At 42.6% G+C, this 26,535-nt stretch overlaps 1 protein-coding gene across 3 annotated transcripts in view; it reads left to right on the top strand.

Moving 5' to 3' along the window:
- The window catches only part of SLCO5A1 (solute carrier organic anion transporter family member 5A1), a 134,347-nt gene that overhangs the window by 60,443 nt on the left and 47,369 nt on the right, over positions 1-26,535 (top strand). For all 3 annotated transcript variants that reach the window (XM_061600906.1, XM_061600897.1, XM_061600916.1), the window contains exons 3-4: positions 1,190-1,322; positions 5,946-6,163. In XM_061600906.1, coding sequence (XP_061456890.1) covers positions 1,190-1,322; positions 5,946-6,163 — 351 coding nt within the window. The remainder of the gene's footprint in view (positions 1-1,189; positions 1,323-5,945; positions 6,164-26,535) is intronic.

Raw genomic sequence — 26,535 nt, 5'->3', positions numbered from 1 at the left:
TCTTGCTTTGGTTTCATGCTGGGTAGGAAGAAAGAGGCCCAGCATGGAAATACAACTGGCTATGGGGCAGGGCCATGAAGGAGAAGTGGGGCTGATGAGAAGAGGCCATAGACTGGACAGGAACATGCTGTGGGTCAGATCCAGCCTACCCATTGTGTTGGTTTCCCACCCTTCTCTTAAATATTGCCAGTAATCATAAGAACATAGGAACATAAGAAGAGCCTGCTGGATCAGGCCAGTGGCCCATCTAGTCCAGCATCCTGTTCTCACAGTGGCCAACCAGGCGCCTGGGGGAAGCCCGCAAGCAGGACCCGAGTGCAAGAACACTCTCCCCTCCTGAGGCTTCCGGCAACTGGTTTTCAGAAGCATGCTGCCTCTGACTAGGGTGGCAGAGCACAGACATCCTGGCTGGTAGCCATTGATAGCCCTGTCCTCCATGAATTTGTCTAATCTTTTAAAGCCATCCAAGCTGGTGGCCATAACTGCATCTTGTGGGAGCAAATTCCATAGTTTAACTATGCACTGAGTAAAGAAGTACTTCCTTTTGTCTGTCCTGAATCTTCCAACATTCAGCTTCTTTGAATGTCCACGAGTTCTAGTATTATGAGAGAGGGAGAAGAACTTTTCTCTATCCACTTTCTGAATCTCATAAACTTGCTCTTTTGTTACGCAAAGTGACCCTTCTCCACATTCTGGTGTGGACTGGTCTGTGATGGGCCATCCAGTTGTCTCTTGTGCAAAAAGACCAGCTAGGACTATCATTAGAGATCTCTTGGAGGTCACTGATTCATAGGGTCGCCATAAGTCGTAATCGACTTGAAGGCACGTAACAACAACAGGAATATCATACTCTTGTATTAGCATTTCCAGTTTCATTTTGGTCAGAGAAAAAGAAACTGGCTGAAGTTTTGGAGCTGGCTGGCAAAGAACAGTCTTGGTCTATAGAGGGCTGATGCTGCTTTTGGCCTAGCAATGCCAGTGTGCCTGCTTGCTTCCCACCTACTCTACATAGGGAAATGCAGAAAAAGCAGCAATTGGCTCTTGGTGCAAAATTATAGGAAAGTACTCTGTTTCCTGTCCTTTTGGTCTGTGAAATATTTTGTTACTTCAATATCCTGCTTTAATTATGCAGTATCTGTAATACGGTGTAATTTGATGACTTCTGGGTTTCTTTATTGTATTTTTACAGCCATCATGTATGTAATGGGAGCTCTTGGTCCTGCAGCAGGATATTTATTAGGAGGAGTTCTTATTGGATTTTATGTGGATCCTAGAAGTACTGTTTATATTGACCAGAGTGACCCTCGTTTCATTGGGAACTGGTAAGTTGTAAGTGTGTGTGTGTAATAACTGGGACCAACCATTGACATTGGTTTAATGTCCAGCTAATTAAATATTTTTGAAGGTGGTTGTGGCGGCTTTACATTTGACCTTGTCCTTGACAGGGCTGAGTTTAGTAGCTACTTTATGTGATGTATCTGTAGATTGTTTAAATGTTCTGTAATCCCATGACTGCTAGATTGTCGCTTATATTTTCTTTTGTTTGCTAGTTGTATATGTAATACTTTGAGCAATATCCAAAGCTAAAAAGTTTTTTTTTTTTTTAAAAAACAACCCAGTAATTTAACATTTGCAGCAGAGCCTATGGATTGTATTCCTTCCTGGAGTGTGTGTGTGTGTTTCATTTTCTAGTTACCCTCCTGCACCATCCAACAGTACAGCAAAGCTGCCATGTTCAAATAATTCTATTTGTATAATTAGTAATATTTTTTCATTTTACAGCTTGTTTTTATGAGACGTACTAGCACAAGTTTTGCTGCTTCCACGTGTCTGCTTAAATCAGCAAAGGGTTTGTCAAAACAGATCCTATAAAACATTTATGCTAATTTGTGGCCATAATAGCTTAATGGAATCTCCAGATACAGAGATGGTGCATCTTTAACTATCAGTTGCTGGGCGCAAACAACAGAGATGGTCAACACCTTCATGCCATGCTTGTGAGTTTCCCAGAGGTGCCTAGCTGGCTACTGTTAGAACTAGAATGCTGGACTAGATATACCTTTGGTCTGAACCAACAGGACAGTTCTTATTTTCTTTGCCACACTTCGCCATTTTGATATTTACATCTTACTTAATTGCACTCCCCTTCTTTTGGAACTCCAGAACAACTTACAGTGGAGCTCATGGGACAGTCTCTCATCCAGGCACTGACAAAGGTCAGTGTTAACAACTTTTAACACCCTCATTTCTTCAGAGTATTCTCTAAGTTGAAAACCATTGCTTGTTTAAGCAGCAACCGGCCTAGCAACAGCTGCAGCAACAATAAGGGAGTAGCAATAATTATGTAAAAGTCACAAGGATGGGAGTTACCAGTCTAACCATGACAATAATAGTTGTGGTCTTAATTTGAAGAAGTATGGGCTTCGATTTTCCAGACATTAAGTGCCAAACATCTGCCAGATAGAAATAACTGGGTACTGTACTATAATTAGGCACATTTATAAGGCACTGAGTAGCCATAAAGCCTATGGCTTCTTATTTCTACCAGATGCTCTTTAATTGGTGTTCTGCAGATGGTACATTCAGCTACTTAATGGCTGTTTCAGCAAAGCTGAACTTGGCAGCAGCTGGTGACTGGAAATGTGGAAGGTTTTCATCTCTTATCTGCTTGTATATATTCATGCTGGAAAATCTAGTACTGGTAACCCATGTGAATCACACAGAGTAGAATACTGGGGTTGAATGTCCACAGTATCCAGTTCTGCAATACTCATGCTCTAGAAAATCTTTTCCTTCAGAATGGCTGGCTGGTTTCTGTACATCAACCATACTGATAAAAGGAAAACCCTCAGTGAGCTGGAACTGACCTTGAACATAGGAAGCTGCCTTATAATGAATCAGACCTTTGGTCCATCTAGCTCAGTATTGTCTGCACTGACTGGCAGTGGTTTGCCAGGGTTTCAAGACAGGTAGTCTTTCCTAGTTTTTTCCAGAGATGCCGGGAATTGAACCAGGGATTTTCTGCATGTAAAGCAGATGCTTTACCACTGAGCTATGGCCCTTCCCCCATATGCTGACCTTTTTTCCAAGAGCCATATCTAGCTTCGTAACTAGAGACGTAAGAAGTGTTGAAAAAGTAGCATCAGTAGCCACAGAACTCTCTAGTAGGTATAATGACCAGGACTTACGTTATCTAGCTGTGGAGTAGGCTAGTATTTGGATTAAACTATGTTATGTTAAACATGTGCAGCTGTGGGTAGGTGGGTGATGAGTCAGTATTGGGATTGTGGTGTGTAGGGAGTGGAATATTAATTTCCCAGTGTTAAGAGACCCTGTTTCAATTACTGTCTTCTAGTGTGTTACAGAAGTACAAAACTTTTACTGGATCTATAAAAAGCATTTACTTTTCCCTCTTTAATGCTGATGAGGACACACTTAACTTGCTGATGAAATATACTTATGCTGTCTGCCTTGGCATCTGTTTCAAACTTTTTCTGTGTGTACTGTGAGTGCCATTTGCCTCCATACTTAATACCCTGCCTTCTTAGATTCATAGAATAGAAGAGTTGGAAGGGGCCTATAAGGCTGAGTCCAACCCTTGCTCAATGCAGGAATCCAACTTAAAGCATACCTGACAGGTGGATGTCCAGCTGCCTCTTGAATGCCTCCAGTGTTGGAGAGCCCATCACTTTCCTTGGTAATTGGTTTCATTTTCATATTTCTGTTACAGTTAGGAAGCTTTTCCTGATGTTCAGCTGACACCTGGCTTCCTGTAACTTGAGCTCATCATTCTGTGTTCTGCCCTCTGGGATGATCGAGAAGAGATCCTGGCCCTCCTCTGTGTGACAACCTTCAAGTACTTGAAGAGAGCTGTCATATCTGCCCTCAGTCTTCTCTTCTCAAGGCTCAGCATGCCCAGTTCTTTCAGTCTTTTCTCATAGGGCTTTGTTTTCAGTCCCCTGATCATCTTTGTTGTTCTCCTCTGTTTCAGTTTGTCTGCGTCCTTCTTAAAGTGCGGTGCCAAGAACTGGATGCAGTGCTCAAGATGAGGCCTAACCAGTGCCAAATAGGAAGGAACTAGTACTTCATGTGATTTGGAAACTATATTTGTATTAATGCAGCCTAAAATACCATTGGTCTTCTTTGCAGCCACATTGCATTGTTGGCTCATATTCAGCTTGTGATCAATGATTCCAAGATCCTTCTTCAATGCAGTATTGCTGAGCCAAGTGTCTTTCATCTTATAAATGTGCATTTGGTTTCTTTTTCCTAGGTGTAGAACTTTGCACTTATCCCTGTTAAATTTCATTCTGTTGTTTTCAGCCCAATGCTCCAGCCTATGAAGATCCCTTTGATTTTTTTCCCTGTCCTCCATGGTATTAGCTATCCCTCCCAATTTTTGTATCATCTGCAAATTTGATAAGCATTCCCTGCACCACCTCATCCAAATCATTAATAAAAATGTTGAAGAGCACTGGGCACAGAACTGAACGCTGCTATACCCCTCACATTACCTCTCCCCAGTGTGAGAAGGAACCATTTGTAAGCTCTCTTTGAGTATGTTTCTGGAGCCAACTGTGGATCCACCTGATAGTTGTTCCATCCAGCCCACATTTAACTAGCTTGCTAATCAGAATATCATGGGGCACTTTGTCAAAAGCTTTGCTGAAGTCAAGAGATATTATGTCCACAGCATTCCCACAGTCTCCCAGGGAGGAACAAAAATGAGAAAAAATTAGTCTGGCGGGATTTGTTCTTGACAAATCCATGTTGGCTTCTCGTAATCACTGCATTGTTTTCAGTGTGCTTACAGACTGACTGCTTTATAAACCGCTCCAGACTTTTCCCAGGGATTGATGTCAGACTGACTGGTCTGTAGTTCCCAGGTTCCTTCTGTTTGTCTTTTTTGAAGATAGGGACAACATTAGTCCTCTTTGAGTCACCCAGCACTTCACCCATCCTCCATGATTTCGCAAACATAATAGACAGATGTTCCAAGAGTTCTTCAGCCAGTTCCTTCATTACTCTAGGATGCAGTTCATCAAGCCCTGGAGATGTGAACTTGTTCAAAGTAATTAGGTATTCTTGACCATTTGTCTATCAATCTCAAGCTGCATTCCTGCCCCTTCAACTTGTACTTCACATTTGCCTAGAGGGTCATAGATCCTCTTTTGGGAGAAGACTGAGCCAAAGTAGGAGTTGAGCACTTCTGCCTTTGCTTTGTCATCCTCATTGAGTAGCTGAACCATCATTTCTTTTCTCTGTCTTTTACTACGGATGTACCTGAAGAAGCTTTTTTGTTGCTTTTAGCATCCCTCACTAAGCTCAGCTCATTCTTAGTTTTAGCCTTCCTGATGCCATCCCTGCAATTCTGTGCTATCTGTCTGTACTCTTCCTTTGTGGTCTGGGCTTCCTTCCACTTCCTATATGTGTCCTTGTTTGTTTTCAGGTCATCTCTAAGCTTTTTGTGAAGCCACATTGGCTCCTTCTGCTGTCAGCCCCCTTTTTTCCTTGACAGAATTGTTTGCCATTGTGCCTTTAGTAGTTCCTTTTTTAGAAACTCCCACCCATCTTGGATTCCTTTTCTCATTACGGTTGCTTCCCATGGAACCTTACTTATCATTGTTCTTATTAAAATTGGCTTTCCTGAAGTCCAGGGTATGCATAAGGCTATACTCAACTTTTGCTTCCTTTAAAATCAGGGAAAGTATAATCCTAGGATATAGATCCTAATTGTGGCTCTTATGTCCATTATTTGTTTTCAGTCACCATGTAAAGAAATATTTCATGTGATAAATAATAGCACAGTGGTGCATTTTTCTTTTAACATGCAGCAGTTCTTAGTACATTTGTAAACGATGTTAGCTATTACTTTTTTCCCATTTCTGTTTGCATTAGACACACAGCACTAGTTGCAATTGCTCTTTCTTATCTCCTGACTTTAGGTGGAGTGGATTTCTCCTTTGTGCCACTGCAATGCTTCTTGTTATACTCCCAATGTTTACTTTCCCCAAAAAGCTTCCACCTCGACACAAGAAGAAAAAGAAGATGCACTCTGATGATGTTTTAAGTGATGATGACATTGTGAAAGAGAAAGCAAACAGCAAAAGTCAGGTAGACAATGAAGTTCCTGCTTCAATGGGATTTGGAAAGAATGTTAAAGGTAATGTGCTTTTTTTAAAGACAGATTGGAGTGAGGTTTAAGATAATACAGTTACTCTTAGTTTCTGTTGAAAATTGATAAACACTGATGACATCTATTTATTTCATCAGAAGTGTTATTTGTTCTCTTGGGAAATGGGAGAGTGAGCCTCCTTGTATTTTGGGCCTTACATGATTCTGTCTCAGGGCCATCTATAATCTTTGGCTAATTCCACAGTGGCTGTTGGGTAAACCTCTGCATCCTGGCACATGCAGCCCACTTAAAGCATGTTAGGATCATTCAAGACATTGGCTATGTTCACTCACAGCTTCATAAGTCATGATGTGGCCTCATCTCTCCCCTCCTGCCCCCACTCCTGTTGCATACTGGCTTTGGTGCTCAGATGGATTATGCAGCTATAGACAAGAATGTAACCTATTGTTTTTGTTGCTGTCCTTGATACGCTGGGACAGCCTCTGCAGGGTGACTCTTCTCATTACCACCAAATATAGCACCAGTCTCCACTTTCTAGTTCCTCATTATGTGGATCGTCAACTGAGTCAGTCAACTGAGGCTTGGGACAATTGGGATCATGGCTACTATCCAGAAATTGGATGTTGTGAAACTGCGATTTCCAGTTAGAAGGAACCTTACTGAGCCAGGACAGTTCTAATTGATTAGCTCATTTGGCAAGAAAAAAAGTTGTAGCCAAAAGTTGCAATAATGTATACTAACCTGGGAGTAAGCCTCACTGAACACAGTGGGACTTCTGATTGGGTTGGAAATGACTGCTATCTCATTCAGCAGCCAGTGTGAGGGGTTGAATCCAGACCAACGCTATAATCCTTACCCCACTTACCCAGAGTAGTAATAGTAGACCACCTCACGTCAAACCGCTATGCCATGCCCCTTTTGAGTTTGATGGGTGACATCAGCAGAAGTCCCCCCGGAAGGCCCACCCCGGAAGGCCCACCCGCGATTTCCGTTTCCCTTGGTGACCTCACCGGATATCCTGTCCCCCAGAAGCCCCAGCCCTCGTGCCCCACCCCGGAAACGGTAGCCCTGTGACCCCCCAGGAGCACGTGGTCCTCACTGGACCAATGGGTGTATTTTTACTCAAAACGGGGTCCCGGATTGGTCCCTATAGGGGCATGTGACCCCTCTATGAGCACGTGGTCTCCAGGGGACCAATCTGAAGAGGTTTAAAACCCCAAAGGTGAAAACAGGGTACCGGAATTGCACCCCGAATGGGTGCATTTCCACCCCCTCTCCAGACTGCTCCCTATAGGGGCATGTGACCCCTCTACGAGCACGTGGTCTCCAGGGGACCAATCTGAAGAGGTTTAAAACCCCTAGGTGAATTTAGGGTGCCGGAAATGGACCCCGAAGGGGTCCATTTCCACCCCCTCCTCTCCAGAGCAGCCCAATAGGGATAAGTAACCCCTCTACAGCTATGTCACCCAAGGGGGAGGTTTTGAATCCCCAACCAATCAGGAGAGGGGACGGAGAGACCTGGTACAGAGGTGTATTATGCATGCCCAGACACGCTCTGAGGATCGAACATGGAACCAGTGTGCGAATCAGTATATGGGCTAGTAGGTTTTTCCTATCCTCCAGCCCCTTTGAAAATGCGCTCAAAAAGGCGGGTAAAGCCTCGGAGATTATCGTTTCCACCAGCGAGTATAAAAATTAGCAGTGGAAAGGAAGAATCAAAGCATTTTAGAAAAAAAGGTCTGTTTCAACCCCAAACTTACCTGTAGCGGTGTTCACGGCCGGCCAGTATCCAGACCCTGAAACCTCATTCCAGGCAAATTCTAGTGAATCTATGTCCGACACAGAGTGTGATTGTGGGTGTGATCTGAAGGCTCATTTCCTGAAGGAAGAACAACTTATGAAATCTGCTGAGGTTGTGGATGGAAGTGTACTTTTTAAACCCATGGTGGAAATGGAGGCTGAAGAAAACGAGTGGCTGGAAGATTTAAATGAAGGCATGGAGCAAGGGTGTCTACAGGTAGGTGCTTCTGAGCTGTATTTTTATTAGTGTGTTATTTTTCCCAGTTTGGTGCAACCCCGATGCTAAAGTGCCTCTCTTTTTTTTTTTCTATAGGAAGATGTGACGCATGATGGTGATATGGAAAATCTACACATTGAGAGTTCGCAGGCTGTTAATATTTCCTGCATTTCATGTGTCTGTCCCAAGCCTGAACCCTGAAAGCTTGAAGCAGGAGTTTTTTGTACCAATAAAAATAGTTTACTTTAGCCATCGGTGTCCATACCTGTATAAACCAGCAATATGGGAGAGCATGATGAAATTCTAAAAAACACATATTACACACCTGAGGAGGCTGGGAGCTTTGGGGGAGTGAACCATCTATTTCAGGAGGCAAAAAAGCATAGTAAAACACTAAGAAGGAAACATGTTATGACATGGCTTTCAGACCAAGATGCTTACACATTGCATAAGCCAGCCAGAATCCATTTTAAAAGAAACAAGACTATTGTGTCTGATATCGATGCTCAATGGCAGGCTGACTTAGTAGATATGCAACAATTTTCTAAGTACAACAAGAACTACAGGTACATTTTAACAGTCATAGATATTCTGTCTAAGTATGCACGGGCATTGCCTTTAAAAGACAAGACAGGCAAAGAGGTCTCTAAAGCTTTTAACGTTATATTCAGTCAGAGCGGAAGAAAGCCCCGAAAGCTCCAAACGGACTGTGGCAAAGAGTTTCTAAACAGAGTCATAAACGGCTTGTTAAAGCAGCATGGAGTTCACCACTTTGTCAGCAATAATGAAGTAAAAGCTGCTATTGTTGAAAGATTTAACCGTACTTTGAAATAAAAAATGTGGAGGTATTTTACAGCTAACAATACCTATAGTTATATCGATATCCTGCCACAACTCTTAAAAAGTTATAATCATAGTTTTCATAGAACTATCAGAGCAAGGCCTATTGATATTAACCATTCTAACGCCCTGGCGGTATGGAAAACCATTTATGGAGACTGTATTTACAGAAAAGAGGTATCAACGCTGTTCAGGAAAGGAGACCACGTGAGGATTTCTAAAAGCAAGGGGGTATTTGTCAAGGGTTATGAACAAAATTTCACCACAGAGCTGTTTATAGTGGATCAGGTCATCAGAAGAGGAAGGAAACCTGTCTTCCTGTTAAAAGATTATGCTGGGGAGCCTGTAATTGGTTCTTTCTATTCTGAAGAGTTGCAGAAGGTTAATGACAAACAGGACAAGTTGTACAGGATTGAATCAATTCTGTCAACAAAAGGCAGGGGTAGGAAAAAGTATCATTTAGTGAAATGGTTAGGCTGGCCCAGTAAGTTCAACAGTTGGGTACTTGCTTCTGATCTTTGTGAACCTGCACAGAAGAATGGGGGATAGTGGTTTTTACATTACTCTCCCTAGCAATGTCTGTGTAACTGTTTTTCCGCAGAACACTAGCTCAGCTTTTACTATTCGGCTAGCAAGGCCCCTGGATCTACCAGGGGCGTGGGAAGTAGGTCTGGTTGAGATACATTACCCACACTGTTGGAACAATCTAACATCTGATTCCCGATTTGAAATTGGTAATGGAGAAAAAACATGGTCCTATCGTCTGCGAAGTGGTTATTACTCAAGCATCCCTGAACTGCTGGAAAACATGAACAGCCTTATACTAGACCAGAGCAGCGAGCACCCCGATATGGTCCTACACTATGACCAAGTGACTAGAATGGTTAGACTTAAATCAGATGATGGTTGCACGTTTAAAAGCAGTGAAGAACTAGCCCACATGTTAGGGTTGTTTCCCAACATCCATGTACGTCAGCTGCCTTTTACAGCAGACATTACAGGAGGCTTCAACACTTTATACATTTACACCGACATCGTAGAGCATCAGATAGTTGGGGACTTCTATGTACCCTTATTGCGCTCTGTACCAGTGCGTGGACAGAATAACGATTGTGTCAACATTGTTTATGACAAACCACACTATATTCCTGTGAGTAAGCATCATATTGACACTATCAATGTTGAAATAAAGACGGATCAGAACAAAAACGTACCATTTTGTTTTGGAAAGGTGATTGTGAAGGTACACTTTCGCCCACGCAGAGGTTTGCCGTTTTAAAAAATGGTGATACTGAAAACCTACGGTGACCCAACCCTTTACCGGAATTATTACAGGGCCCAGGCTGGAAATGCTCTTCTGGGGTACCATGGTACGCCTGTTATGTATGGGGCAGGAATCGGGGGGATATTCAGGAGCCTTTTTCGAAAAGCCGTACCACTTTTGAGAAGAGGCCTAGAGATTATTAAGCCATATGCTAAAACAGCTGCTAGGAATATTGCTAAAGATGTGGTAGGGCAGGTTACTCAGGCAGTTTTGAATAGAGTTAATCCACAACCCCAACAAGAGGGCTCAGGGCTGATGTATATTAAAAGGAGAAAGACCTTGAAAAGAAAAGCATCACGGGTACAATTAACAGGCCCTCCTCGACCTTTTAAAAGAGCACAGCCGTTGAGGAAAAAGCCTCAGAAGCAGAAAACTTCAAGAAAGAAGAGGCAAACAGTACCGGCCCGAAAAAGAGATATATTTTAAACCAGCATGGCCTTCATCCATTGCAGTTCTGAGGAATGCACTAAATCTGAATTAGATCTATTCCAGATAGGGCCTACCCAGACCAGTATTGAGAGAAGCCTATTTATCGAGGTCCCTCCATTGGCAGCGCTAACAGAAACTGCACCACTAGAATTCTACATTGCTGGAAATGGCGAAGATTATATGGATTTAAACAATACAATGCTATATGTGTGCTGCAAAATTGTGAACCATGATGGAACAAACCTGGCCAGAGATGCTAATGTGGGTTTAGTGAATTATCCGTTGGCCTCCATCTTTAGTCAACTGGATGTGACCCTGGGAGACCGTCTCATCAGTCAGAGCAATAACTGCTACCCTTATAGAGCCTTCATAGAATCTGTGCTGAACTACAGTGATGATACGCTAGCCACACAATTCTCTGCAGGGCTATTTTACAAAGACACACCTGGAGAACACAAAACAGCAACCCTGGATGGGGATAATTTAGGATTTGTTAGAAGGGCTGCACTGACAACTGAAAGCCAGAAAATAGACCTCCTAGGACATCTCCATGCTGATCTGTTTTTTCAAGAAAAATTGCTTTTAAACGGTGTGGATGTGAAAATTAAACTAACACGCAACAAAGACACTTTCTGCCTGATGACAAATGATGCAAACAGCCACCACAAATTGCAAATTTTATCAGCTTCACTTTTTGTAAAGAAGGTGAGAGTGGCATGAGGTGTCCGGTTAGGACATGCAGAGGCATTGTTGACATCCAATGCCAAATACCCTGTGGATCGTGTCAGCATGAAAGTGTTTAGCATCCCTGAAGCCGTGTCAGCAATCAGGAGAATCTGTTTTTGGGCCAGCTACCCAAGCAAGTAGTTATAGGGTTGGTGGATAATGATTCCTTCAGTGGAATATACAATAAAAACCCTTTTAACTTTAAGCATTATGACATCAGTTTTGTATCTCTGTACGTCGATGGTTTCCAAATTCCCACAAAGCCTCATCAGCTAGAATTTGAAACCGGAAACTGTGTTCGAGAATACATGAGCCTGGTGCAGACAGCAGGCAAACATATGAAAGATAGGGCTCTTTTAATTAACCGCAAGGAGTTTGCGAGAGGCTACACTCTTTTTGCTTTCGACCTATCTCCAGACCAAGAATGCGGGGATCACTATTCTTTGATCAAAACAGGGAATCTGAGAGCAGAAGTTCGATTTGCTAGGGCTCTCCCAGCTACAGTCAACATGATAGTGTATGGAGTTTTTGACAGCGTGATAGAGATAAATCACAGAAGAAATGTATTGTATGACTATATGTAAACATGGACAGCGTGCAGTTAACACGCATCCTCTCTTCAAACCCCTACACGCGAAAACCTTTCTACGGTGTGTTTCCCTGTGACAGACTCCCCAAAGAGAGATTACTACAAAGACCTGTGGGGCTAGTAGTCAATACCCACCCAAACAACATGCCTGGAGAACATTGGCTGGCCATCTACCTGACAGAAGATAACAGTGGTGAATTTTTTGATTCCTATGGGCATCCTCCAGACCACCCGCTGATTCCCAAGACCATTATAAAATTTCTAAGGAAAAATACCTCTAGGATTGCTTTTCAACCCCGACAATTACAAGCCCCAGATTCTGTCGCCTGTGGCTACCACTGTGTATTTTTTCTACAACAGCGTTGTAAGGGTTTAACATTTAAACAGGTTCAAGAACTGTATTCTCATGATTTAGAGAGAAATGATCAGATGGTGGAACAGATTGTAAACAAGAGAAATATGCCCAGACCTTCCTCATCTGTGTTTCAACCATTCCAGAGCTGTATATCCTGCAATGATTTTCATAGCCGTGTTTCCCAATAAAGCACCCCTGAAGGTTTAAATAATTTATACTGTTGTGGTGGTTTTTATACCTGTAAAACAATCAGACACAGTCAGCATATAAGGTTAAGCACACATTTGAAAGTTTTATTTCTTTATAAAACATTCAGCAGAGATACTATAGGTCAAGCCATGCAGCAACATGTTTTTTAGAAGAGATAGAGGGGTTCTTTAACATGTCTAAAGATTCCCTGTTGGCAACATTGCCCACAACAAATGTAGGAATGTTTAGTTCAGCTAGGGCTGTCATAAAAACATCCCATCCTATGGGTCGGTGCTTTACAGAGAGGGCGCAGGACTGCGTGATTCCTTTAATCAGGTCCAATATATTGGATCCATCTATAGCGTTGCCCTTATATACAAAGACGCCGTTGTCGTTCCACGTGGAAACACTCTTGTTCTGTAGCATTTTGTTTAACAGCAACCTAGCATGATTCTTACATCTAGCAGGCAGACTGTCCAGTATTTCTTGAATGATTGCATCAGAATTTACAGGGGGTTCTGCAGAGGCCTGTTGGGGCTGTGGTAGAAATAGGTTTAGTTTTTCTTTCTCAGCCTCCCTATGTCTTACATGAATTAGATATCTCTGAAGCAGGGCATCATAACGTTTGGCTTTTTCATCCTGAGATAAATCCACCCTGTGAAGAATTTCCTTCATTTCAGTATTGAGTGAATAGATAGTGGCTTTTCTGATGTCTTCCTCCTTAGGAGGGGTTCCTTTCAATTGTTCTAATTGTTGGCTGGGAACCAGGTACATCTTTTCAGCATACTCCATCACTGTTTAGTTAACAGTCCTGTTATTAGAGGGATGGCAAAACTTAGTAGCGGTGCGAGAAAACCCCCAGACTGTTTGACTATTTGTTTCTTCCTTTTTATGGAGACCCTTTTGTTGCTGAGGCTTTTGATAAGGCTGCATTTTTTTTGTTAATATACGCACCTGGCGGGGAGACAGAGGAATATTGCCTTTTAAAGTGCTGAGGGCTATCTCTGAGATTGCAGCAATGAGATCATCTGATGCTGCACATAAAATGGCTTTCCTCTGATGTGGAGGAGCCTTAATAAGAAGATTTAAGAGAGGGAGGTTTCTTTTTACGCGGCTGGACATGTTGACCAATTGGCTAACCAGACTCAAAGAACACAGAGCGGTTAAGCTACCGCCTTTTGTAACCACGAGTGGCCTTTTTCATAGTGTATACAACAGGCCAGTCTGGAGGGAAAAGCCCTGATCTTAATCTGTAAGATTCAGGTGTGGAGGCATTTAAATCAACAACCAGGTAACCATAAGGTTTTTGTGTTGCATCTGCAAAAGCTTCCATGAAGAACTGGGCATTCCTAGGGTACATCTGCCGTGCTAAAGTTGCAATCTGTAATTTATCTCTGGGGTTCTTAAATAACACCATATATTTAGCGTTTAGGCTGATGGTGCGATTGCTTTTTCCCTTGCAGAAAATATTCTGCGTAATGAAAAAAATACTCAGATTTCTATGATGTACGTACTGTGTAAAAGCTTTTTCCACTTCTTGATCCTGTGATGCGCAATTCATCAGATAAACAATAATAACATAATTTGTTTTATTAGGAGGCAGCAAATTGTCATCATCAAATTTCTCTGGCAAACCCTTCACAAAATTAATAAAAGGGTATTTACATAGTAATTCCTGATACAACGGTTGCCAGACATTGTAAAACCATACAATATTATCAGGCATAGCTGCAAGTACGCTGTGAGCATTGTCCATCATGTTTTTTATAAAAAAACTTTTACCACAGTTACTAGGACCTGCTAGAATGGCCGAGAAGGGGTGGTGCCACTGTGTATCCATTTTAAAACCCATAAGGAATGGTTTTAAACCGTTTGGTAATCACTCTCTTGTCATAGACAACCTTCTGGGTTTTCTTGAGAGTTTTAGTTTCAAGAGTCCAGGACCTTTTGTGTCGAACAATACCCTGTTGCTGCACTACTATCTCACGCTGCGGCAACTCTTTACTGTCTGAGACGTGGGCAAAAACTAAGTCTTTCAGACTGTCGAAATTAATTTTTGTACAGTTATCAGCTGTTAAGGTTATTCCTTTGACCTTCAGGCATGCAGTCCCTCCTGACAATTTGTAACCATACATTTTAGGACGTGCTGAGACATACTCTGTGATATATTGACCTGCAGGGATTTCACTTGTGAGTTCCCCTAAAAAATCACCTAGAGGTGGAACCCATTGTCCCTTCTGACTCACAAATATAACAGAGTCTGTGTCATGATACAAACAACGCTCCTGCAACTTGTCAAGCAGGCTGTAGAGCTCCAGGCGAGAATAGGCAGTTGTAAAACATGCTATGAACACATTCTTCCCACCTGAGACTGTCATACGATCTTTTGAATGTTTCCAAGTCACACAGGCAGCAGCAGCATCAATAAATTCACACATCGAAACCTCAAAAGCATCAAAAAACAGAATGTTAAACAAGTCATCAGGATCTCTCAACACCTGGGTGTTAGCCAGATTGGGTTTCTGAGCAAATTTCCCTCACAAAGAATTTAAAAACAGTTTGGCAATATTACGCTTTGCTTTGTTTTCAGAGATCAGTTCATGGCGCAAGAACACCCCCTCTTTTTTGAGAAAGTCCTCTACATATTTCTGTTTATCGTCTCCACTGACACACCATTCAGGGTACCCTGATGCCTCCTGTTTCTGACGCAGGTGCGTGTCTATATATTCTGAAAACAGCTGCGTGGATGTCCTTTCAAAATGCCACACTTCATAGATTTCTGCCACCCTGTATCCCTTCTCTATAGCAACATCCAATTCCACGGTACACCACGTTCCTATCAGAGCCCGTTCATCATCGGAATGGTTGCAGGATTCCATGTGTGCTTTTGCACAGGTTGCACAGAGGGGAAGCATGAGTTTTCCATTCATCTTAACAGGTAGTACAGGGAAGAAAAGACCCCTGGGAGGGTACACCTTTACCTTCGCAATCCCAAAATAATTAGAGATGGGTTCAAAATTCTCATATATTACCTCTGGATGTGCTAAGGGATATTCTCTATTTTTAAGAACGAATGGATACAAGCTGCAGACATCAAAATATTCTAAATGTTCTTCAGCATTTGGTTTATAATAAAGACTGATAGCATTAGTGCATCCACCATAGAGAGCATCTCTAGGTTCTAGAGGCTCAGGAAACCTTGCTGAAGTCAGAAAGTTTTTAAGCTCCTCATCTGATTTCAACATTTGCTTCCATTCATGCTCCCATATGCTCCTGACCTCATACCCCAGCCCTCTAAGTTCAGCAGTTTTTTTCTCTGTAGAGTTGTAAAGAGACTCGTAAGATTTACCCATCAAAGGATTCCTATTTTCAGGAGGATAACATAGGACACAGCCGTGCCAAAAACACCCATTAAATTCAAAAGCCGTTTTCTTATTGTCTATGACTGCATAGCCATCAAGAAAATAATCACCAGCTTTGAATTCACCACCCTTTAGGGCATGCTGAATCTGAATATTTTCTTTATGTTCTAAGTATGATAACCATTGTACTGAAGAGGTAGAGAATCTCTTACACTGTCTGTGATAGTTGTCTGGTTGGGGTAGGGCTATGGTTGCCTCCTTCAGAAATTTAAACCGGAACATTGCTAAACTCACACTAGCCAGTGTGAGGTATTGGAATGGATCTATAGTGCGCCATTCAGTGCCAGACTTTGCTGCTTTCTGAGCCTTGGTCATTTCTATGATTTCATGTCTGTACTTGGTACAGCCTTGTACCAAAATTGCTACATCCTGCTTGCAATAAAACGCCAACTCTTTCTGCATGTCAAAAATGTTTGATTTGTTCTTCTCATACCAAATTAAAAATTTCTCCCTTTCCTCGGGCATCATCTGATGTACACCATAGTCCTCGACTCTGGGCATTGGTCCCACATAATTCCAGTTCTCTGGAGTATTAAAATAATGGGGAAAATAGCCCTTACAGCCCTCAAAACCCAAAGCAGATGGAAATTTAGAGAGGGCCATGGGTAAATGACTAAGGGAATCAATGAATTTGATACCTAGCCTGTTTACTGTCACACAGAGCAGTTTCCCCCCTTGAGCAACAATATCTACATCCATTTTTTCCTTGATCAGTTGACTAATAAAATAACAGTCATAACCTTTAGAGTTGTGAGCTATAAATGTGCTGTTGCTGAACTGGCTATCCTTAGTGAAGGTGTTTATAAACTCAGCAAGGCATGACTCACCCTTAAACTCCCAAGATTTGCCTGCAGGGGGCCACTCATTCTTTTTCTGGCTTGGCTTCTTCCTCTGTTTGTTCCCCCTTTTCTTTTTGCAATCCTTGTGCCTACCCTTAAAACATTCCACAGTTTCCCCTGCAAACGCTTGTGCAAAACAATAATTTGGAATGTGAATGCCTGTTGACTGATGACATTCAAAATCATAAAACACGTATTTTACAGACACTTTAGGTTGCTTAATAGGTGCCATGTAACACTGATGATTCTTGTCCAATGTGATAAACCCCCAGCAAACACTACATTGTCTTCCTTTACATTTTTGGTCATCATGCTCTGGATTCTGGAGAGAGGAACACTTTACACAGTAGATTCTGTGTTCACATTTTACACTTTTCTTAGAGGCCAATTGTCTGTGTCTAAATAAGCAGGATGCAGATCTGCATACCATCTTACAATTATTGCATCTCTGCAGTGTACCCACATTACTAGCACATTCTGTGCTAAGACACAGCCTGCAGCGATACATACAGTTATGCATGTGTGTGTATAACGTATTGCAATACTCACAGTAGTTTTTAGATCCAAAAACAGCTTTTACATTGTGTACTCCATAATAATGTTCATCATGAAGAAGCATAGTATAGGTTTTGGGGTATTTCGGTCCTATTGTGTGATACAGATTCCATCCCTTTTTTTTATTGAAGTGGCCTACTTGGATGTTGACCTTTAAAAGGTCTTCAAAAAAGGAAACATCATTAAGGGCAACTTTATTTTGATCACTCCAGCCTAGTTCCTTATGCAACTCCCCTGCTGCTGTCAACAATTCGTTATCTGTACGGGACTTCTCAGCCATAACAGCTAAGAGCCCCCCAGCAAAACAGAGATTGTTACCCAACGAGTTTAAATCTACCAGATATTGTCTTTTTTTACTGATGATTGCACTGTTGGGTATAAAACCTATTGCCCTATGGCCTCCACCATTTGGAGGCCTCACAATTGTAACAACCAAACGCAGAGAGACATCTGCAAGTATTTGTGCATTGCTCTGCAAGAGGTTGCTCATGTGCGTTAGAAAGTTCTCAGCATTCAGGTCATCCCTATTCCTTCTGACTGAAAATAGTGGATCTGATAGACCCTCACCCTCTAACCTTATTTGAACAAAATGCTCAGGAGCGATTCTACTATTAATATCCTGTAGAACCATCTGGATGGCATTGTATAATTCTGATACAGTGTGGGCATATGATCTGATACGGTCTAGATTAATAAATCAGAATACATCAGTAACGCGCAATGCTTGGAAGCCTTCAAAATGTCTTTGGTATGTAGCAACACGTTCCACATATACCAGCCCCTCATGATCACTGGGTGCACATTCACCTTCACTATCTGGGGGTGGTGTAGATGAATGTGAGACATAAGAACATAAGAACATAAGAACATAAGAAGAGCCTGCTGGATCAGGCCAGTGGCCCATCTAGTCCAGCATCCTGTTCTCACAGTGGCCAACCAGGTGCCTGGGGGAAGCCCGCAAGCAGGACCCGAGTGCAAGAACACTCTCCCCTCCTGAGGCTTCCGGCAACTGGTTTTCAGAAGCATGCTGCCTCTGACTAGGGTGGCAGAGCACAGCCATCATGGCTAGTAGCCATTGATAGCCCTGTCCTCCATGAATTTGTCTAATCGTCTTTTAAAGCCATCCAAGCTGGTGGCCATTACTGCATCTTGTGGGATCAAATTCCATAGTTTAACTATGCGCTGAGTAAAGAAGTACTTCCTTTTGTCTGTCCTGAATCTTCCAACATTCAGCTTCTTTGAATGTCCACGAGTTCTAGTATTATGAGAGAGGGAGAAGAACTTTTCTCTATCCACTTTTTCAATGCCATGCATAATTTTATACACTTCTATCATGTCTCCTCTGACCCGCCTTTTCTCTAAACTAAAAAGCCCCAAATGCTGCAACCTTTCCTCGTAAGGGAGTCGCTCCATCTCCTTGATCATTCTGGTTGCCCTCTTCTGAACCTTTTCCAACTCTATAATATCCTTTTTGAGATGAGGCGACCAGAACTGTACACAGTATTCCAAATGCGGCCGCACCATAGATTTATACAACGGCATTATGATATCGGCTGTTTTATTTTCAATACCTTTCCTAATTATCGCTAGCATGGAATTTGCCTTTTTCACAGCTGCCGCACACTGGGTCGACATTTTCATCGTGCTGTCCGCTACAACCCCAAGGTCTCTCTCCTGGTCGGTCACCGCCAGTTCAGACCCCATGAGCGTATATGTGAAATTAAGATTTTTTGCTCCAATATGCATAATTTTACACTTGTTTATATTGAATTGCATTTGCCATTTTTCTGCCCATTCACTCAGTTTGGAGAGGTCTTTTTGGAGCTCTTCGCAACCCCTTTTTGTTTTAACAACCCTGAACAATTTAGTGTCGTCAGCAAACTTGGCCACTTCACTGCTCACTCCTAATTCTAGGTCATTAATGAACAAGTTGAAAAGTACAGGTCCCAATACCAATCCTTGAGGGACTCCACTTTCTACAGCCCTCCATTGGGAGAACTGTCCGTTTATTCCTACTCTCTGCTTTCTGCTTCTTAACCAATTTCTTATCCACAAGAGGACCTCTCCTCTTATTCCATGACTGCTAAGCTTCCTCAGAAGCCTTTGGTGAGGTACCTTGTCAAACGCTTTTTGAAAGTGTAAGTACACTATGTCCACTGGATCACCTCTATCTATATGCTTGTTGACACTCTCAAAGAATTCTAATAGGTTACTGAGACAGGACTTTCCCTTGCAGAAGCCATGCTGGCTCTGCTTCAGCAAGGCTTGTTCTTCTATGTGCTTAGTTAATCTAGCTTTAATAATACTTTCTACCAGTTTTCCAGGGACAGAAGTTAAGCTAACTGGCCTGTAATTTCCGGGATCCCCTCTGGATCCCTTTTTGAAGATTGGCGTTACATTTGCCACTTTCCAGTCCTCAGGCACGGAGGAGGACCCAAGGGACAAGTTACATATTTTAGTTAGCAGATCAGCAATTTCACCTTTGAGTTCTTTGAGAACTCTCGGGTGGATGCCATCCGGGCCCGGTGATTTGTCAGTTTTTATATTGTCCATTAAGCTTAGAACTTCCTCTCTCGTTACCACTATTTGTCTTAGTTCCTCAGAATCCCTTCCTGCAAATGTTAGTTCAGGTTCAGGGATCTGCCCTATATCTTCCACTGTGAAGACAGATGCAAAGAATTCATTTAGCTTCTCTGCAATCTCCTTATCGTTCTTTAGTACACCTTTGACTCCCTTATCATCCAAGGGTCCAGTTGTCTCCCTAGATGGTCTCCTGCTTTGAATGTATTTATAGAATTTTTTGTTGTTGGTTTTTATGTTCTTAGCAATGTGCTCCTCAAATTCTTTTTTAGCATCCCTTATTGTCTTCTTGCATTTCTTTTGCCAGAGTTTGTGTTCTTTGTTATTTTCTTCATTCGGACAAGACTTCCATTTTCTGAAGGAAGACTTTTTGCCTCTAAGAGCTTCCTTGACTTTGCTCGTTAACCATGCTGGCATCTTCTTGGCCCTGGCGGTACCTTTTCTGATCTGCGGTATGCACTCCAGTTGAGCTTCTAATAGAGTGTTTTTAAACAACTTCCAAGCATTTTCGAGTGATGTGACCCTCTGGACTTTGTTTTTCAGCTTTCTTTTTACCAATCCCCTCATTTTTGTGAAGTTTCCTCTTTTGAAGTCAAATGTGACCGTGTTGGATTTTCTTGGCAATTGGCCAGTTACATGTATGTTTAATTTAATAGCACTGTGGTCACTGCTCCCAATCGGTTCAACAACACTTACATCTCGCACCAGGTCCCGGTCCCCACTGAGGATTAAGTCCAGGGTTGCCATCCCTCTGGTTGGTTTCATGACCAACTGGTCTAGGGAATAGTCATTTAGAATATCTAGAAACTTTGCTTCTTTGTCATGACCGGAACACATATGCAGCCAGTCTATGTCCGGGTAGTTGAAGTCACCCATTACTACCACATTTCCTAGTTTGGATGCTTCCTCAATTTCATATCTCATCTCAAGGTCTCCTTGAGCATTTTGATCAGGGGGACGATAGATCGTTCCCAGTATTAAGTCCCTCCTGGGGCACGGTATCACCACCCACAACGATTCTGTGGAGGAGTCTGCCTCTTTTGGGGTTTCGAGCTTGCTGGATTCAATGCCTTCTTTCACGTATAGAGCGACTCCGCCACCAATACGTCCTTCCCTGTCCTTCCGATATAGTTTATATCCAGGGATAACCGTATCCCACTGGTTATCCCATTCCACCAGGTCTCGGTTATGCTCACTATATCAATGCTCTTCTCTAAGACCAAGCACTCCAGTTCTCCCATCTTGGTTCGGAGGCTCCTAGCATTAGCGTACAGGCACTTGTAAGCAGTGTCTCTCTTCAAGTGTCTTTGGCACTTGTGGTTAGGCCTGTGGTAATTTTGCTCTTCTGAATTTATATCCTGTGCCCCTGCTCTCACAATGCCTACTTCTAGGCCTACCCCTTTTAAAATTTCATCATTTCTTTGGTTTTTATCCCAGGGGGGAGGTTTATTCCGAACCGGACCTTTCTCAGGTCCTGTCGGGTTTCCCCCCTCAGTCAGTTTAAAAGCTGCTCTGCTACCTTTTTAATTTTAAGTGCCAGCAGTCTGGTTCCATTCTGGTTCAAGTGGAGCCCATCCCTTTTGTACAGGCCCGGCTTGTCCCAAAATGTTCCCCCGTGCCTAACAAATCCGAACCCTTCCACCCGACACCATCGTCTCATCCACGCATCGAGACTGCGAAGCTGCGCCTGTCTGGCTGGTCCTGCGCGTGGAACCGGTAGCATTTCAGAGAAAGCCACCTTGGAGGTCCTGGCTTTCAGCATCCTACCTAGCAACCTAAATTTTGCTTCCAGGACCTCACGGCTGCATTTCCCCATGTCGTTGGTGCCAACGTGCACCACGACCACTGACTCCTTCCCAGCACTGTCTACCAAACTATCTAAACGACGGGCGATATCCGCAACCTTCGCACCAGGCAGGCAAAACACCTTGCGGTCTACACGCCCATCACACATCCCACTGTCTATGTTCCTAATGATCGAATCACCCACTACAAGGATCCCTCCAGCCCCTGGAGATATATCCTCGGCACGAGAGGATAGCTGCTCATCCCCCAAGGAATGGGTCCCTTCTAAGGGATCGTTTCCCTCTTCCTCAGCTGGATGCTCTCCTTCCCCGAGACCATCGTTGTCCATGATAGCAGGAGAGCTATCATCGTTGGAGTGGGACACAGCTATAACGTCCCTGAAGGCCTCCTCCACACACCTCTCTGCCTCTCTCAGCTTTTCCAGGTCCGCCACCTTGGCCTCAAGGAAATGAAGTCATTCCCGGAGAGCCAGGAGCTCATTGCACCGAGAGCACACCCACGACTTCTGTCCAACAGGCAGATAGTCGTACATGCTGCAGGCAGTGCTAAACACTGGAAAGCCCCCACACCCCTGCTGGCTTCTTACCTGCATAGTCTTGTTTAAGGTTTATTACGTCAATGGGTTGGAGACTGTGGTTTAGTTGAGGTCAGGGAACAGATGGGCAGAGTGGGGGGCCCTGGCCTCCTCGCCTTGCTGCCGAACTCGCTCTGCTGCTTAACTCGCCTTGACGCTTCATCAGCTGGGGCTCCCTCTATCTCGTGGAGCAGGCTCCCTCGCTAGGGTGCTCTGACTTTATATGTGTGGCTGGTTCCTCCCAGCTACTGCTGCCAGCCAATGATATGTTACTTGAGGCTGATGGCTATCAGCTGGGGCTTAACACTTTAGTATTCTCTCAGGCTTCCTTCCTTCCTGAGCGAGGGGCAGGGCTGTTTAAACTTTTGGCTGCTTTTAATCTAAGCAAGGGGCTGCGCCTTCCAGGCAAGTCTTTTGTGTTTGTTGTTTTCCCACCTAGAACAGCCTGACCTTTCTTTAACCTAGGGAAACAGAGCTTGTGGTTGTGTTTCAGGAAGGCTGAAGCTGCCCTTTTTAGCAAGGACTGAGCTGACTCTCTCCCTGTATGTGTCGGTGGAGTTTCCTTTTCCCCCTTCTCTCCGACTGGAATTTAGCCTTGTTTACAGTGTCCCCTGAAGCTTTCCTGCTAGGGTGGTGTTGAAAACTAGCTTTCTATGGGCTTCCTTCTCCTAGGATCTGTCTCCTAAGATATAGGTTCTTTCAGGATTTGGCTCCTAGCTCAGGGTGACCTTGGGCTGCCCTTATTACTTATTGCTCTGAGCTGTTTTACTTCAATTAAATAATGGAATAAATGGGAGCTACTTACCCTCTTTTCGCTCTGCTGCTTAACTCGCCTTGATGCTTTGTCAGCTGGGGCCTTGACGCTTCGTCAGCTGTGGCTCCCTCTAGCTCATGGAGACATCCTGAGCTTGTGTAGACATGTGTGAATCTGAAGACCCTGCATCCTGTGGTGTTTGGAAATGTTTTAGAACTGCTGTGCCTAGAGAAGGAGTATTTTTACAGCCTTTTTTACCTGACCACTTATGGCTTTTAGAGGCGGAGAGTGTTTTTTTAGCCATGCACAGTGTTTTTTTTAATCCTTCTCCAGTACAGCTGGGACTGGGTTGGTTTGGTTTTCCCGAACCTTTTTTTGGGTTTACCGCCACCCCTTTGTACATGCTTAGCAATACTATTAGCACTGCAGTGATACTGTTGTTGTTTTTTAATCTCTTTAAGAAGTGTTGTCATGGCTGGGGAATCAATACAGCCCCCTCTACAAAACTGATTTGCAGATGTTTGAGACTGTTTGGCATTCATCATCAGCATGCTAGCTTTTTTAAACATATTCCTAGCTTTTTTAACCATGTTCTCAATAGCTTCATATGTGTTTGATACTAGTCTATACTGCTCAATGCAGTTATGTAGATCTTGCTCCTCAGGCCCTTGTGTGGGAATCCATAATTTTAGGGATCCTTGTGATGAATGTAGGGGGCTGTCACACCTTCTCTGTATAGGTTCTGGATCAGGAACAGCCTGGATCTCTATGTCTGTAACTTCAGCTGTTGGTGGTGGTGGTTTGTTGTACACTGTGAGGAATAACAAACATATTAGCTCTTTTGATGGTTTCCTTATTGACCTTAAATGACCACTACAACTTGAAATATCTTATTTACCTATACCATCTGAGGTCTGCGGTCCTTCTATGTGGTGCGTTTTCTTTGTTTTTTTAACGGACGGTCCTGCCACCTCAATTTCCTGACCCGTTACCTACAGCCAGAAAACATCCGCGTTACACGTATGAGAATTTTACTGAAATTAGAAATTGGTTCTTTTCATAATCCTTTATCATACCATTATTTGAGATCCTGGAAGGGGTGGTGCTTATCTTTCTCTTCAGTTTAGAAACATTGCGAAAGCTTGGACCTGGAGCTTCTGAAGATAAGGAATACATGTTGAGACCTGCCCCCTTGGAACCAGTATAGAGCATGACTAGCGTTTAGCAGCACATTCAGAAAAAAATGGAGGGCCATACATTCACCATGGTTCAATGCTCCTTAAATTTTGTTTGTGGGAGAACAGTACCTAAGATACAACAATTCAAGCCGGTCCTAGTTTTTGAAAATATTGCCCGCCCAATTCAAGAGGAGATTGAAGAAAAAATAGCCCCATTTTTGAACTCTCTTGAAATTAAATCTACAGAGGCAGCATGCAATACTTTTGGTAGAGTTGTAGAATCAGTATTTGCTGATGGAAAATCAAATTGGCGTCGTCTTGTAAACTCTTCTGTTTGGAGGTATTATCGCTAAAAAATTACAGATGTGTCGAGTTCCTCTGACACAAAGCAATGAGGATCAGCTTATACATTACATCACAGCATACATCACAAGTACAAAATCAGAATGGATCTTGGAAAATGGAGGATGGGTGAGTATAACAAAAATATATTGTTCTTAAGTTTGAGAAGTTAGCTGCCTTCAGCCATAACAAATACTCTCTATCTTTATTGCAGGAATACGGTTTTGTTAAGCATTTTGAGAGACCTTTCCACAATATGAAGATCAGAATCATGGACTTATTGAAGAATTACTATCCGCCGTTTTGGTTAATATTCCCTGTTTAATATATCCTGTATAATTTCTATCTGAGAAATAAATGTACAAACCCAATAACAAGCATAAACTACCTTCAAACAGATTGGATGAATTTTGCTCCATTGTCTTTGATGCTTTCCCACCCTGAAGAACAGAATCTGTGGGGAAAAAAGGGGAAATTCTTCACGTGGGACCAGAAATAAACTATATGTTGCAAACTTGATGAGAAAAAAAAAAGAGCTTACTTGCAGACATTCTCTTATGATGCTGGGGGCTTTTTCTATACTATATTTAAAAAGAAAAGTAATTTTAAACCCTGTTATCGCAGCAGAGCGCTAACAGCTTCAAACTTATTAAAATGTGCTAGAAAAACAATAGATGTTTAAACTATGCATCGCATTAATGATTTAAAAAGGTCTAGAAACAGCCACATGGCCTCAAACTTATTAAAAAGTGCTAGAAAAACAATAGATGTTTAAACTATGCATCGCATTAATGATTTTAAAAGGTCTAGAAACAGCCACATGGCCTCAAACTTATTAAAAACTGCTAGAAAAACAATAGATGTTTAAACTATACAACGCATTAATGATTTTAAAAGGTCTAGAAACAGCCACATGGCCTCAAACTTATTAATCATGCTAGAAAAACAATAGATGGTACTCACCAATGCCTGGTAATGAAAGATAGATCCTGAGCTGCGTAGGCCCTTTTATATCATCACACCTAATGTATGCAGACCTTGGCTTTGTGATTGGTTTACACTACACCCTGGAGAGCTGCTATTTTTTTTACCTATAGAGAGCGTCCTGTATTGGCCGTTCCAATACCAGGTGATCTTCTCTAGAATCAAATGACCATACCGTGTGGTCGCGGCCATTTTTTTCTCCTGGCCCATGTGGTTGCTGCCATTTTTTCTGTCCCATGTGGTCACTGTATGGCTGGCTATTTTCTAGAGTGCCATGCAAAAACTATGTGTTTTACAAAAATAACCTGGGATAACTGCATCCTGAAAAAAACGGTATCTTTGATCTGTGATTGGTTCCACAATATTACAGGTATGTTGCAAAGTGGCTCTTTTTTGTTGTTGTTAGGGGGTGGGGGGTGGGGGTGTTATAACTGAAGCTCTCTGGTAAGCCTGAATTTAACACAGTTCATTCAGATTGTACAGTATAAAAACCCTACATCTTACAAGCATGCTGCATGCAGGGGCAGCTTCTTTAGCTCACGGGTAACCCTATATTTTAGTTTTCAGAAATTTACCTAGAGGGATATAAAAAACAGATCCTGTACATTTATTCTGTTTAAACCGTAATCTCCCCAGTTTGAATTAAGATCTAGGAGAAGCTAGGATTAAATATAGGATTAAATCCTAGGAAGCTGCTCATGGTCAGCATCCATTATATTTATTTACTTTTGGCATTAAAGCAGAAATGGTGAGGATGATTAACTCACCACCGTGAGGGCTGCCTAATTTAATCATTCATGTGTTCCACAGGAGGAGATTATTTACATCTTTATTTTAAAAAAAGAAAGAAAAACACACTGTGTTTCCAAGAGCGTTTTATTCAGAAGATTCATTGA

The sequence above is a fragment of the Rhineura floridana genome, chromosome 1 (assembly GCF_030035675.1).
Source record: "Rhineura floridana isolate rRhiFlo1 chromosome 1, rRhiFlo1.hap2, whole genome shotgun sequence".
Classification (NCBI taxonomy): domain Eukaryota; kingdom Metazoa; phylum Chordata; class Lepidosauria; order Squamata; family Rhineuridae; genus Rhineura; species Rhineura floridana.
Note: the sequence above shows the minus strand (reverse complement) of the source record. Positions and strands in the feature narration are given on the sequence as shown.